The following is a 15,788-nucleotide window of genomic DNA, read 5'->3' as shown; positions in this document are numbered from 1 at the left end:
TGAGCACTTGCTAGCTCCTGTCGAGAGGCAGAATCAGCCCAGATCTCAACCTGCTCCTTCAGGGGGACACACGTCAACAGACAAACACAAGCCTGCACTCTTGCAGGGCTGAATATTAGCCTGTGTAATGCCTCCATCGATCTGGAAGACCAGTGTTTCGGCTGATTAGAAGGGCAAGATCATCAATGACTATTTTGGGTTGGTGTGAGGCGCCACGACTGACAAATACTGGCATTTTGTGGTCCGTTTTATCCTTTCTCCAATGATATGGATCATGTTTTCAGGCTAGAGCTGGGCAGGATGATGGGATATACTAGAAGACAATGTGTCAAGCAGTGGAGGCATATAACATTTATATGGCAATCGCTATTATAAAATGCACTGCAGCAGTGTATTATTTGTCATTTTGGCTTATGTGCGTGTGTGTGTGTGTGTGTGTGTGTGTGTGTGTGTATGAACAGGAGTATAAAACCAGCCTTTTTCCTCCAATTTTTGGTCAATTCAGAAGGCTGTCAACATCCTAAAACATGCTAGTAACATATTAGCAATGAGAATAACTATGCTAGGCATGTTGTCATTGTTCTGGTAACATGCTAGCAATGTGCTAAAACATTTGAACAACGTGCCAGAACAACTAAGAAGCATGCTAGCAACATGTTAGAATATGCTAGACATAAGTCATGATAAACTTAACAAAAATTGGTATAACATGTTTTTTAGAATAATCAGTGTGTCCTGGTAAAGTGATAAACAGTCACAGGCTAGTAATTAGCTAAACATGGTAGTTTCAACATTGTATTTTTGTGCTAAAATATGCTAGGGTGACAAGATGTTAAACATTAAATCAATGTGAGCTGAAGAAGCCAGTAATGTGATAAACATTCCAGTCGCAGGCTAGTAATTAGCTAAACATGCTAGTTTTATGTTAGCTTTTTAGTCCATTTGAAATTAGTTGGACTGACCACCACTAAACATGCTATAGATATAAACATAAAATCAGTGTGTGCTTAACATGCTAGTTATAAGCTAGTAATGTGCTAAATATACTTGTCACATGCTACTTTCTTGCTAACATTTCAGTCCATTCAAAATCAGTTGGATGTTTTAAACATGCTATTTGTACGCTAAAAATGCTAGGCTAACAATGTGCTAAGTCAATGTGTGCTAAACATGCTGGCAAAGTGATCCTAGTTACCTACAAGTAATTAGCTAACATGCTAGTTCCATGTTAGCATTTTACATGCAAGGCTAACAATGTATTAAACATGAAATGTGTGCTAAGCATGCTGGCAATGTGATAAACATCCTAGTCACTGGCTAATAATTAGCTAAACATGCTAATTTCATGTTTTTTTTAGTCTGTTTGAAAAAAGTTGGTAGATATGCATTAAACATGCTATGAATGTGTTTAACATGAAATCAGTGTGTGCTAAACAAGTCGATAATATGTTAAACATGTTAGTCACAGGCTATTAATATGTTAAACATGCTAGTCACAAGTTAGCTACTTGCTAGCTTTTTTAGTCTGTTCAGAATTAGTTGGATTGGTATGCATTGAACATGCTATTAATGTGCTAAAACATGCTAGGCTAACATTGTGTTAAACATTAAATCAATGTGTGCTAAACATGCTGGTAATCTGATAAATATCCTAATCACAGGCTAGTAATTAGGTAAAAATGCTAGTTTAATATTAGCATTTTAGTCCATTCAAAATTAGTTGAATTGGTATGCATTATTAACATGCTAAAACATGCTAGCCTAACAATATGTTAAAACATAAAACCATTGTGTGCTAAACCGGTAATGTGATAAACATCCTAGTCACAAGCTAACAATGTGTTTGCTAGTCACTTGCTAGCCACATGCTAGTTGCTTGCTAGCTGTTTAGTCCACTCAAAACCAGTTGGATGCATTAAACATGCTATTAATGTGCTAAAACATGCTAGGCTAACAATGTGTTAAACCTGAAATCAATGTGTGCTGAACATGCCGGTAATGTGATAAACATCCCAATCACAGGCTTATGATTTGCTAAACTTGCTAATCACATGCTAGCTTCTTGCTGGCTTATTTAGTCCATACAAAGTAAGCCAGATTGTTATGTATTGAACCTGATTTTAATGTGCTAAACACGCCAAGGCCAACAATGTTAAACATGCTATTCAGTCGGCCATGCTAATAACATGCTAACTATGTGTTAAATTGTGCTTGCAACATACTAAAACAACAAAAGGAGGTATATGGATATGCTGGACACATGCTAGCGACTAACATGACAACATTTTAGTTCATTTAAAGTGAGTTGAAATGGTTGCATTGCTGGAGAAAACAATGCGTGGTTCACTAAAGCACATCATCTTATTGAAAGTGACACATATGTGTTTACTGTAAACAAGCTTTATACGTCCTAATGCAATAGAAGGCAGTTATAAAAGCCCTCTGCGCTTGCTTGTTCCTCTGTAGCATGTGCAGTCATGCAAGTTTAACGTCGCATTGAATGTGACAGCAAACTGTGAGCTGTTTATAAAAAATTGATGAACTAAGAAATTCTGCATGAACGTGGCTGGATATATAAAAAAAACACTTTTACAACCAGCACTGCTGATCAATTGTGTGATGTGGCATGCAAATTGCAAAAACTGTTTGCTCTGGGAAAATTCTCATGCATGTAAAATGAGAAAAGCTGAAAATTGCGACTGTGTGTGGTTCACTCAATCCGTGGTCTTTACCTGTGAGTTTCTCCAGCTCCACCAGCGTGTCCTGGTACTCCTTGATGATCTGTTCGTAGCGAGAGATCACGTCTTTCCGCAGGTTGTGCCAGTGTGGTGAAAGCTCTCCCAGATCCTTCAGCTCCTGTATCCTACAGTACATACAAACACAAATCAATCATTGTTACGTTGGAATGACTTGCTGAATTCCCCTATCAGACATCCAAACCCACCCAATTTAAGCTTGCTGTGAGGGGGGTGAAAACTTTTACACAATAACTCATACAGAGCATTCGAACCAATCCAGGCTCATTATGAATATATACCCCTTTATACATTTCTGGAGATCACAAAATACATCCCAGGAGGTGTGTTTTTTTTTTGCAGTTTTTGTATCTGCAAATCCACCAGAGGGCACTGTGTACATTTTTTTAGATCTCAAATTTCTTTCGCAAGTACCATTCATGCCTGCTGTTCTCATGTAAATCCACCAGAGGCTGCTGTCAACTGACTGACTGGTCGACCGATACCCCCGCCCACCTCCTTCCCTAAACCAATCAGATGGTGTTTTCAAAATCAATCCAGATAAACAAAAGCCCTTGTCTGATTTTTACCACGTTTTCAGATCTTACCACGTTCTCACCCTGTTATTTACTTGTTTATTTTATTTTTTGCCTTTTGTTTTTCATGCTTTATGGAACTGCCCTTCCCTGTATTGGAACCCCGTCATTGCAGACAACTCATCTCAAGTCTGCTGACGTACATGGCGTGCCACTGGGGAAACTGGTAACATCGGGAAAGCTGTCCACACGGAGATATGCTGTCAGCTGGTAGCGCAGAAAATAATCAGAAGCCGTCGGTGAAGTCATACCACCCCCATAGCATTCATTTTAATGACGAAATGCAGCCATACGTAGCTCTGGTAACATAGCCTGCGAACTCCAGAAATGTATACGGGGAACGTTTTCAGAATGAGCTTGTATTGAAGAAAACCAATAAGAAATATATACTGGAAACGTGTTACAGGCTAAAACATATTAGCCACATTTCCAATGTCTACTAAAACATCTAGCATGTTAATCCATATTAGCAGCATGTTACCACAATGTGTAGAACGATGTGTTAAAAGGTGATCAAATGCCAAATGAGATTAGGTACACCAGTGATGTGGTAAAACTGTTAGTTACATGCAAGCAACATGCTAAACATGACCAAATACATTAGAAAGAAGCTAAAACATGCTAGCAAATTAAAGCTAGCACTGTTATAAAAGCAACATGCTAAAATTCTCTAGAAACGTGCAAGTAAAGTCTAACAAAATACTAGTAATGTGATAGAAAAAACACGCTTAAACACTGTAATAGTTAAACAATGTATTAAAACAACATGCTATGCTATAATAATGCAAATAATGTAATAAACTTGTTAGAAATACATTAAAATACATTTAAAAAGCAGGTAACATATTTAACATGCTAGCAATATGCTAAAACATAATAGCAATGTGTTGAACGACTTTTCTTTCAACTTCTCTGAGTGAAGCTTTTCAACTTTTCAAAGCTACAAAAGGTTACTTTAAACTTTCAGACGAGGTTTTGACAAGCCAACATCAAAGTTTGTCATCAAGCTTTACTCATCAACTTATTAGCCTACTGTTTCCTCTCAACATACAACATTCAAAAGCCCGAGAGCCCTATAGCGAACCTCTACTTTGCATTGGAAATGCAAATTTTTCATAATGACAGCTGGAGCAGACATGATCAAAACCTGACGATCATGTTCTGCAGCACCATTTCAGATGTCGAGCATTTTAAACATCAATGGAAGCAAGAACGGCTGAATTAATGGCATATTTTAGATTTTCAAAAGCATTTGACACTCTGGCTGAACATTTTTTTCCCACTGTGACTTTAAGGCTTCTGTGAAAACATGTGAAATGAGCACTTTGCGGCAGTAACTTGTGATCTGCAGGTTCACTGTCGGGTCTGATGCAGCTTGCTTTATCCATCAATAACAACAACAACAAATCTGCTGTCTAAAACCTGCACTGCGCTCAGATCAATTCATCAAACACCCGGTGCTCTCCAATATATACTCTTCAAAATACTAAGACTTGACTCAACCGATGAGGGATATTGTTAAAAAAATAAGCTTTACCTCAACTTTACAAGCATTTCTGACATCCAGTAAGTACAAAACGAGCTGTTTAGCTGTGTGTTTTCTACTGCTTTATTTTTATTTTTTACCATGGAGGAAGTTTTGAACTGGGAATGTGATATGTTTTCTCAGAAGTCAAGAAATATGGACTAAAAGTCAAAAAACTCTTTGTTTCTGAATTTCTAAAACTTTCAAACTGAACCACGGGCTATTTCTGCAACCAAATTCACTCATTGATCTCATTGACAGCATTTATGCATTGGTGTCCACTTTATTTGTGTCATAGATAAAGACGGGAACCAGAGATGGACGTATGATCACAGTTTATCGAATAGGATGGCAGGGTGTGGACAGAACTCAATGGAGATGCTTTGTAGGATGGAAGCCAGACACACAGATAGACAAACTCTGGGAATCGACAACAACCAGAGGAGGGACCATGAGAAACCACATTAGGAGGGTGAGATGCAGACACTGGAGATCATAGGAAACCGAGACAGGTAAATAGAGTAGAAATCTACCGTGAGGAGAGTGCAGTCCTTCTAGTTAGCAACGAGACTGAACAGTGAGTGACGGATGGTGAGGGACTTTATGGTGCTGGAGTGATGATAGGAAATGATGTGCAGGTGTGTGACTGATTAATACTCAGGTGACTGTGATCATGATGATGGTGGTGACTGAGTGAGGGGAGAACCTGGTCTGGCTGTGACAATATCCCATGCGGAACACTTTTTTTTTTTTTTGCTCGACTCATATGTTTGCATTCAAAGATGCGCAAGCAAAACTAAAATATCACATAAAACATTAAAGTCTGTGTGAACGAGATTATTTCAGTACGTTGATGTACTTTCAACTGAAATGGAAAATTTAGTAGGGCTTACATTTCGCATATCATTCCTTCATAGCAAACTAACGGTAAGAGAGTGTATGGAAACCCTTGGGTCGACATCAGCAAATGGACTGTCACTTCAAATGCAGAAGCAAATGATCAGACAATCATTGAAGATTACCAAAAGAAAGTAATACTAATAATATAATACTAATACTGAACCACTGTGAAGACAGACTTTGGCTGAGGGTTTTCAAAAAGACCAAAAACAACATTTCAGATGTTTCACAATATTTTTGCTCTGGTGGTTTGACCATTAATAACAATAATAATAATAATAATAATAATAATAATTATTATTATTATTATTATTATTATTATAATTCCTTAATTAGCGCTTTTCTAGACACTTAAGTAACTTTACCAACCCAGGCTCATTCTAAAAACTTAGTCCCGTGGATGTTTCTGAATACTTTTTGCAGTTTTTGTTTTCGCGAATCCACGAGAGGCCGCTGTGTGCACTTTTTTGTATCTTAAATGTCTCCCGCGAGTGCCGTTCACGCCAGCCCTGTTGAACGGCCGACTGTCTAACTGACTGAATGATTGACTGGGCAACCGGCCAATTGGCTGAATTCTGGACTCACATAGACCGCAGGTTTGAGCGCCCCCTGCTGGCCCCACTAACACCACGTCCGGCAGCAGCTTAGGTTTCCCATGTGTTCTCCCATCCAGGTACAGCCCTGCATAGCTTCAGAGGGCGACCATGTGAGAAGTGCAGAAAGCTAGCTGCCGGCTAATCAATGCAGTCCCATTTAACCCATTTTTGGCTTATTTGATGCACATTGCTGGAATTTATTCTGTAAATGTGTTTTCATCATAGTTTCTGCACATTTTTCTTATTGGATAAAAAGTTTGTCCTCAGTTGTGTGCATGTTTTTATTGCCCTTTGCCCTTCCAGCCACAACCCATTACCGGTAAACACCCATACACACTCATTTTCTCTCTCTCTCTCTCTCTTACACACACACAGACACACACACACACACACACACACACACACACACACACACACACACACACACGCGCGCGCACACACACACACTCATAATTCCAATTTAGTTTATTCAATTCCCCTACAGCGCAAGTGTTTGGACTGTGGGGGAAACCGGAGCACCCGGAGAAAACCCACGATAACACAGGGAGAACATACAAACTCCACACAGAAATGCCAACTGGCCCAGCTGGGACTTGAACCAGAGGCCTTTGTGCTGTCAGGCGACAGTGCTAACCACTGAGCCATCGTGCAGCTCTATCTTGCTTCTATTAAGAATATTTTTGTCCAACAAAAAATAGGTGGATGGAAACATGGCTGCGGTGTGCTGGAGTGATGGCTGGTGTTTTTCATGTTGTCATACTGTATGAGGGCTGCCTCTTCACCAGCTTTACATTGGTAACGGGCTCTTATCTCTCCTTGCAGACTAACAGAGCCAAGTCTCGTTAATAAAGGCTCAGGAATCTTTAATTGTGGAGGGACTTTCCAAAGGGAACAATGATTAATTTTCATGTAAATTCAAAGCCTCTGTGATACTTTAATAATAATTTCAGCAATGTGATTAGCATCTCCAAAAGAAGGCAAAGGTGACAAGAGCTGGAGAAAAGGAAAGGAGCGAGTGAAAAGGGAGATTAGTACTCAACTTTGTTCAAGATAAGAGCAGGTTCAAATGTGTTTTAAATAATCCAAAATGCTTTCTAAAAGCCAAGTTGTGCCTGTTTTGTGCGAAAAAGCATCACCAAGCACAAAATAATGAATGCTTTTCTAAAGAGATTAGTCTTGTTCAGAGTAATTGCTTTTAATGTGCATAATTGCAGGTTATTTCTTTATTAATATTTTTAATTAATATTTATATTCATCAAGAAAGTATTAAAATGATCAAAAGTGACAATAGAGACATTTATAATGGTAACAGAGATTTTTATAATAAATAAATGCTGCTCTTTTGAACTTTTAATTCATCAGAAAACCTGAAAATATATTCCAGTTTCCAGAAATGATGGGGAAGCGCAGCTATTTCAAACCGGATAATGATATGTATTTAAACACCAGGTCAAGTTATTAGATCTGAGAAGATTGCATGAGGAATAAAAGACATTTATTACAAAAGAAAATAGCTGTTTTAATGGCAAAAACATTTCAGCATCGTCAATCATACTGTACGAATACAGGCTTGGTGAGCAGAAAATATTACTAACACAAAACTTAAAGTCTAATTATACGCAGTGTCAATTTCACACGCTTTTGTTCACCCGACTGCATCCTAAACATAATTAAAAATGCAAACATTTCTAATCTTAATTAAATAAAGCAAAATCAACAATGGGGTAAGCATAGCATTTGCTGTCTGATGTCTGACATGTATATATGGGCTTGTATTTGTCTAGAAACACCACAGAATAAGGTGTTGTTCACACAGAACATGTTTTTGGTGGCACTTTATTTTGATGGTTCATTTGAGTATTAGTAGACTGTCTGCTTAGTATCTGCTGATACTGCTCTTTCCACAGACATTTAACTGACTATAAGAAAAATAAAATAAAAAGTCATGACAACTTATGTTTTTACGTTACTTTACCTTAATTTAGAAAGTTCATCAGGTTTCAGATTGTTTTTACTTGACTTTCACATGATGTTTTTATGGTACTTTAACTTATTTTAGAGAGTTTATCAGGTTTCAGATGATGTTTTTATGTTACTTTGAATTATTTTAGAGAGTTAATCAGGTTTCAGATGATGTTTTTACATTACTTTAACTTATTTTAGAGAGTTTATCAGGTTTCAGATGATGTTTTTATTTTATTTTAACTTAATTTGAAAGTTTATCAGGTTTCAAGTTATTTTTTTAAGTTTAACAAAGTTTTTGATTTTAAAATCAGCTTATTTGATGCAAGCTAAAATGTCTTGTAAAGTAAAATTGGTTCAACTTTAAAATTTAAGTAAGTGACATTTTATACAGCGTATCATTACTTGAGTGGTTTAACAGGACAATTGGCTAATAAGCGCAGGTTTTTTCACAATTTCCTCGGCAGGCATCTCTCCGAGGCCTCCGCAATCATCCATTCTGCGCTCGTTCTCATTGTCAAACAAAGCTTATCTAAGGAAAATAGCTGAAAAGAAATTGTTATTCCTTCATGCCGAGCTGCAGCTGTTAAAAGTCTGAGAAGACTGTCTGCCGAAGTTGTGGAGCCACTTAAAAAAAAAAAGGCATCATATCTACCATCTTGTTTTGTTCAAAAGCTCCGACTCGAATTGTAATGTCGCTTTATCAGAATGTGCTTTGGGTGGAGCGCCGGCGATAATAAAAAAGAGATTTGTAGCGGAAAGAGCGCATGCGGAGAGGAAGCTGAGGAAACTTCTGTTTCATATTTTATTGGGGTTTGGGGGGAAGAAAGACACAGTGATAAAGAGTGCAGCTGAAACAATAGATCTAGCAGAGGGATTGGAGTAAAAAAAAACACAACCATTTTATTTTTTCTAGAGATGCGAACGCTGGAATTATGTGTAGATGTTGGTACGGAGGGCCAAAGCTTCATTTCATGGTGCGTTACAGCCAGCTCTCACTTTAAAATCACCGGAGGCTTTGTGTCTGAAATGTGAAGAAATGTGAAAGGAATAGTAATTAACAGCAGCTACAATGGCTTCAGATGCAGGACACCGGCAGTAATGTGGACACCGGCTTCAACTTTTATTATTCTGGTTGCTTAAAGGGACAGTTCACCCAAAAATGAATATTTTCTCACCATTTACTCACACTCAAGTGGTTCTAAACTTTATATGATTTCATGTTGAACAAAAAAAAACACATTTTCTGAAGAACGTTGGAGAAAAGCAGTCATTGACATCCATAGTAGAAACCAAAAGTAGTATTCAATTCATTTCACGGTTATTTCTATGTAGATTGTGTCAAAGCAGCTTAACATAGAAGTTCTAGTAAGATGAAAAAGTGTCAGTCCAATTTTCAGAGTTAAATTGCAGGGAGCTTTCACATCTGTAGTTCGCTTCATTTGGTCTGGACCAACCTGTGTGTTAAACACTTAACACACCACACACAGACTCTTCCATACCCTCACTGCACACCATCAATATCTAGCATGCACTGCACTTTAACCAATCCATACTTGAAACAATACTGCCTACAACTATGTGGACACCTATTCATTGTACGAATCGCTGTCAATTTTACATTGTTGTTGTATTTGCACTGTCTGTATATGTACTGTCTGGAGCCAGCACCTAAGCTTTTCACTTGTCATAGCACACGTGCTGCTTATGATGTGACAATAAAAGTGATTTGATTTGATTTGAAGGGCAATAAATGATACATTGTTGCAGTTTTTGCAGTCTTTAAGTTGTTTTCATACCACACTGCTGGCTTTGGTCTGAACCAGTTGAAAAGAACTGAAAAGAACCAAAATGCAGTCATCTGACAAAATCCTCATCTCTCATTGGCCCAATGTTGTTTAACAAAGTTCCTAAACTGCTTATCGGTTGGTCAGAATTCACGTGCGGGAAAATGCCAATGAACTCCTGCAAGTGAACAAACCGGCAGACACAAAATGACGCTTTTTACTATGGAGGGACGACTGCGCTGACTGATTGCATCCCTGATTTAGACAAACTATACATTTCGAGAATGAAGCACGGCCGCGGCTGGAAACAATGTTTTAATGCATCGCATGTCACTTCAGGAGGATTTAGCTAAACTGCGACATGGTCATCTTGCTGAAATATTACCAACGATCCATCAGGTAATGCCCGCCCCCCCTCTCTCTCTCTCTGAGTGCATCGGCCTACGGCAGCTGGATTAGTCCAAAAGGCGCAGTGTTTTTTGCATTTGGGTCTGTTTTAGTTCAAATCATATTCTCACCACAAACGGACCGCTGCAGGGTTCGTTTGAAAGCATACCAAGACCACCTCTTCAAGCAGGTCTCTGTAAGCTCTTTTGGTCCACTTTTGGTGCGCACTCGAGTACGATTGCTGCATTCACACCTGCCCAAACAAACCGTAACAAGAGAGAAAACCAACTCTAGTGTGATTCAACTGAACTAAATAAGGCAGGTGTGAAAGCACCCTCAGTTTAGATCAGTTCAGTGTGGTTTAATTTTCACTGCTGAAAGTCCAAACACTGAAGCGCAAATCCATCAACGCGCAGCTCCACAAGTCCCAAACCAAGCCAGCCAGTGGTGACAGTGGTGAGGAACAAACTTCACCATTGACGATAATGAAGGAAAAAAACTTGAGAGAAACCAGCCTCAGTTGGGCACGACCATTTCTCCTCTGGCCAAACTCCTTGTGCAGAGAAGTCAACGGCTGTTTTTTATTCAACATATTTCTGTATATCTTCCTTTGTGTTCAACAGATGAAAGAAGGTTTGGAACAAGTGGAAGATGATGAAATGATGCTACAATGTTAATTTGGTTCATTTTTAATAAATGTTTGGTTATATTGAGAGTATTATAAATGAATGCTGTTGTTGATTCTTCTTTTTCTGGTTATTCTAGAGTGTTCATATTGCTGCGAGCAGAGAGAAAACATCTTTATGATTTTATAAAGTAATACACTGGGGGTCAAAAGTTGAAAAAAAATATATATTAAACTATGAAAGCGCTTCTTTTGCTCTTCAAGGCAGAATCAGACGGGTGAAAACACATTTGATAAAACATACTTTTGTTACTTCTTAGTACTCATTCATTCATTCTTTTTCTTCTCAGCTTAGTCCCTTTACTAATCAGGGGTTCACCAACTTAACCAGCATATGTTTTATGCAGCGGATGTCCCTCCAGCCACAATCCAACACTGGGAAACACCCATACACTCTTACATTCACACGCATAAACTACAGCATATTTATGGCACCTATAGACTGTAGAAGGAAACCGGAGCACCCAAAGGAAACCCATGCCAACATGGGGAGAACATGCAAACTCCTCACAGAAATGCCAACTGACTGAACTGGGGCTCAAACTAGCAACTTTCTTAATGTGAGGCAATCGTGCTATCCACTTCACCAGTGTGTGTTGCCCATCTAAGTACTATGACTAGTACTATTGTCATGAATGGGGTGACACGGGGGCTCAGTGGTTTGCGTCATAGCAAGGTGACTGGTTCGAGCCCCAGTTTACAAGGTCACTGGTTCGAGCCCCAGTTTGCATTCCTGTATGGAGTTTGCCTGTTCTCCCCATGTTGGCATGGGTTTCCTCCGGGTGGTCCGGTTTCCCCCACAGTCTAAACACATGCGCCATAGGGGAATTGAATAAACTGGCTGTAGTGTATGTGTGTGAATGATTGTGTATGGATGTTTCCCAGTACTGGGTTGCAGCTGGAAGTGTATTCGCTGTGTAAAGATCTTTGCCCAAACCCAATGGTTAATTAATTTATATAATTTCAGACATAAACATGAACAATTACAATGAAAATGTGATGCATTTTGATTAGTGAGAGAAATTAATCAAAACATTTGTTACAACATTAAAATCCATCCCTGCAAAAGTGAAACAAATGATGACTGAGAAGTCAAAAAGAGCGAATTTTGACTGCGGTCAGGCCAGTTGTCATTATTGCCGCCAAGGTATTTCGGCGGTCGCTCATACACTGCATATTACGGTAGCAATGTACAGCAAGCTGACAGGGAGGATGACGAGGTCATTTACATTTAAACCCCTGTTATGGAAAATGAAATGGATGCTCTTGGCTGGTGGAAGATGAACAATCTATCCTCCCCAAAACATGCTAAATTAGTCAGATCAGTGCTATGCATCCCGGCCTGTAGCAGCAGCAGTTAAAGGGTATTCAGAGCAGCTCAGCGAGTGCAGAACTGTGCCAAAACCATCTACAGTGTGTTCAATAATGTTCCTCCACAAACACACCTAGCCTAATCTTGATGAATAAGGGATTTTTAAATCATAACTAAATATTAAATCAACCATAAAATCATCAGAGTATATGGTAAAATTGGCATTATTCTTTTAATATTCAGCTTCATCGTCGTCTTAATGCCAGATTGTGAAGAGATGTAGCGAAACAAATCCAGCAGAGCCTTTATCTTACTTTCGTTATTGCCAAATACCCGTCATCATTTAGAATTTATTTTTGTTTAATTTCTTAGGAAAGACTTATTTTTATGTGATTGTTGGCCAATTTAAAGGCTAAGTGTGTGTACATAGGCCTATTTAGAGTGCTGTGATGTTAAGATATTAATGAGGACTTATTTTATTTCTTTGGTCCAACTTCCAAGTGGCCTATAGCCTACGTTTGTTGTAAATAAATGATGTTAAAACCAAGCGGCAACCTCCCGGTCTCCCTCAGGAAGCCAATACGGAAGTAACTAAAACTGCAATTCATCCGAAATTCCGCTAGTCTTGGCCGCTCCTGGCTCCAAAACAGAGCAAATTTCAATTGAGCCCACTGTTATAATGGCCAACTTTACAGCAGAAAAAAAGATGTTTACAGCCTGGTACAAAAAAAGATTTTGGTTAATACAGCTAATATTACCCTTCATGACAACTGTGAGGGGGGTGAATTTTTTTAGAACTCATCCGTTTCCTTTATATTAAGTTATATTAAGTTTGCATAATTAAGGGCGTGGCCACTTGAGTGACAGCTAGGTCTCGTTGGTCGCCGTCACGTCACCTCAGCTGAATCCTGCAGATTAGCCACTGAACTCGGCATATTTATCGTATTTCTGTGTCGTTTTATGTGGCTTCACACAGTCAACTGCCTTTTGGACTTGTTTCCTACAATTATTAGATGGCATGGCATGCTGAGTGCACTTAATTGTGCTCACAAACCATTCACGTGGCCTCCGTTTCCCATGTGAGTAAAGTTATATACTTATATACCATCTCTGTACATGTATTTGTTTTATTTAAGATCATTTATCGTTTATATTTATATTTAGAGCTGTAATGCACTGCAGAATCTGTCAGATTGATTAGCTGTAGGCTCTAGAACAGTCATCTGAAGCGTTGTCATACAGTGTTATGCTGGATTTCATCAATAGTCTTACATTAACTAACACAGACCATATCTGAAGTGTTTGGAAGTAATTTGCCTTTTCCTCCTGTTGAAAAGCGTCATAAGAACAATGTTTAGTGGCTCAATGTGTTACAGCAGTGTTTTTAAAAGTCTAAACACTTTATTGATATAGTATACAGCCAAGCACATGTGGTCCGAATACAACTGAGTCACAGGTGATAAAGTATTAAGAATTTCTCCCAAAGTAAAGTGTGTCTGAATCAGCTCCAAGCTAAATGCCAGCAGGTGTCTGTACCTCCGCTCACTCTCCGCCTCTTTGCCCTTGTTTGGTATCCCGCCTAGGGTGTGATGACGCCCGTACAAAATGGCGACAGTTGGCCGCGCCTACTTGTGGCTTCTTTTGCGCTCTTTAGAAACCTATGGGTGACGTCACGGATACTACGTCCATATATTTTACAGTCTATGGTTAAAACACATAAACGACTCATTCAAGAAAAAAAGCAAGTGAGCTGTGTGCATGTGCACATTTGAATAATATCGGGCAATAAATGAGTTCGGGCTTTTAAAAAGCTGTCAATCAAAATGTACCTGTCAGGCTCGGGACGAATTCTGTCGGGCTGGGGAACTATCGGGCCTAATTTGTATGGCCTGATTACAGCTCTAGTATGCGTATGTTATTTTCCAGTAGTGGTCTATCTGGGCCAAACCATCAAGTTTAACTTTCATAATCAGAAGTCATTTCAAGGTAAATACATAATTAATGAAAAAACACAAGGGTCATCAGAAAGTAATTGGATTGCAAAAACTGAAAACAAAAGAACCAAGTGAGGTCGCCCAATGAGGAAAGTGGATGTGTTTACAGTTGTGGAAAAATGCTACAAAAGCGCATGAAGATTCTGATGGTTTATCAATTAGCTGCAGGACAAATGAAAGCAGAAATGTTGACTGAGGAAATGAAAAGGATGTGATGTTGACTTGAAAACCCTCTGAAGGACACCTTCAGCGAATGACATTGATTTCACAGTGAATGAAGTACAAATACACTACACTACACTACACACACATACACACAACTGTAAACAAACAAGCTCATTCATTGCATTGTGTGAAAGCCATGAGGATCAAACCCTCAGGCTCACAGTAGCAGTTCTGTTGTTGTTGTTGTTTTGAAATAATGTTGGAGAAAAACGAAAAAACACATACAAGTATGAGAATACATTTCAATGCACAAACTACTAGATGTGCAAAAATAAAATGATAAAAATGCCGGATGTGCAGTTCATTTAGTAAAAAGGAGAAAAAGAGCTGCAGTGTTTTCACATGAAGTGATTAGTAGCAATTTTTGTGATAATCTGCACTAGTTTCACAGGAAGTGACGGACATATGCTATTCCAATATTTCAGATTTTATTTTAAAAATCAGATGAGGGATTTTTTTTTTTGGATTGCTCTTGAAAAATTGTTGGTTGGGTTTAGGGAAGTGGGTGGGCGGGTCTTTTGTGTTCATAAGTGAAAAATAAGTAAATCGTGACAGAAATGTCATTTTTAAATCAACTAACCTTTTAATATTATACATTAAAGCAAGGTAAATACATTCATGAGTTGTATTTACAAAATAAAAAGTGTCAATTATTTCAGACTGACAGGAGAAACAATGCATGGATAGATGGAAAGCTGTATATATAAGCTCAGCAAACACCACTAATGATGAAACATCAGCATCGTGCTGTGTTTTCCACTCTCCGAATGAGTTCTGAATTGCACGCAATTGTGGTTAAAGCAGGGTCAACAAAAGCAGCTGAGCAGGGCTTAAAGGTGAACGCGGTGCTCGGGCTGATAATTAGACGTCGAGGGACAGAAATGGCAGCTGGATTTACCTGTCTGCAGGTGCTCGGGCCAAACGGACGCTCTGAATAAAGCACACATGATGATAATAATTGCTTAGCAGGGCTTGATCTATGGGAGCTGCAGTCGGGGAATGTTTCACTGTTGTTAATGATCTCAGATTCTTCAACGGCCAAACACACACACACAGAGCTTAAGACCCTCAGATGGAGATGAAA

At 38.8% G+C, this 15,788-nt stretch overlaps 1 protein-coding gene and 1 long non-coding RNA gene across 37 annotated transcripts in view; one reads left to right on the top strand and one right to left on the bottom strand.

Moving 5' to 3' along the window:
* The window catches only part of inpp4b (inositol polyphosphate-4-phosphatase type II B), a 405,764-nt gene that overhangs the window by 124,700 nt on the left and 265,276 nt on the right, over window positions 1-15,788 (bottom strand). For all 36 annotated transcript variants that reach the window (XR_015477090.1, XR_015477089.1, XR_015477091.1 and 33 more), the window contains one exon: window positions 2,733-2,863. Coding sequence is in view for 31 of the 36 variants with exons in the window: in XM_087237863.1 (XP_087093989.1) it covers window positions 2,733-2,863 (131 nt within the window). In the remaining 5 variants the exon portion in view is untranslated. The remainder of the gene's footprint in view (window positions 1-2,732; window positions 2,864-15,788) is intronic.
* LOC147847018 (uncharacterized) overlaps window positions 1-15,788 on the top strand; it is a 919,394-nt gene that overhangs the window by 771,902 nt on the left and 131,704 nt on the right. The window lies entirely within an intron of this gene.

Source organism: Danio rerio, chromosome 1, assembly GCF_052040795.2.
Source record: "Danio rerio strain M-AB ecotype USA chromosome 1, GRCz13ab, whole genome shotgun sequence".
Lineage (NCBI taxonomy): Eukaryota > Metazoa > Chordata > Actinopteri > Cypriniformes > Danionidae > Danio > Danio rerio.
This window is presented reverse-complemented; position numbering and strand designations above follow the sequence as displayed.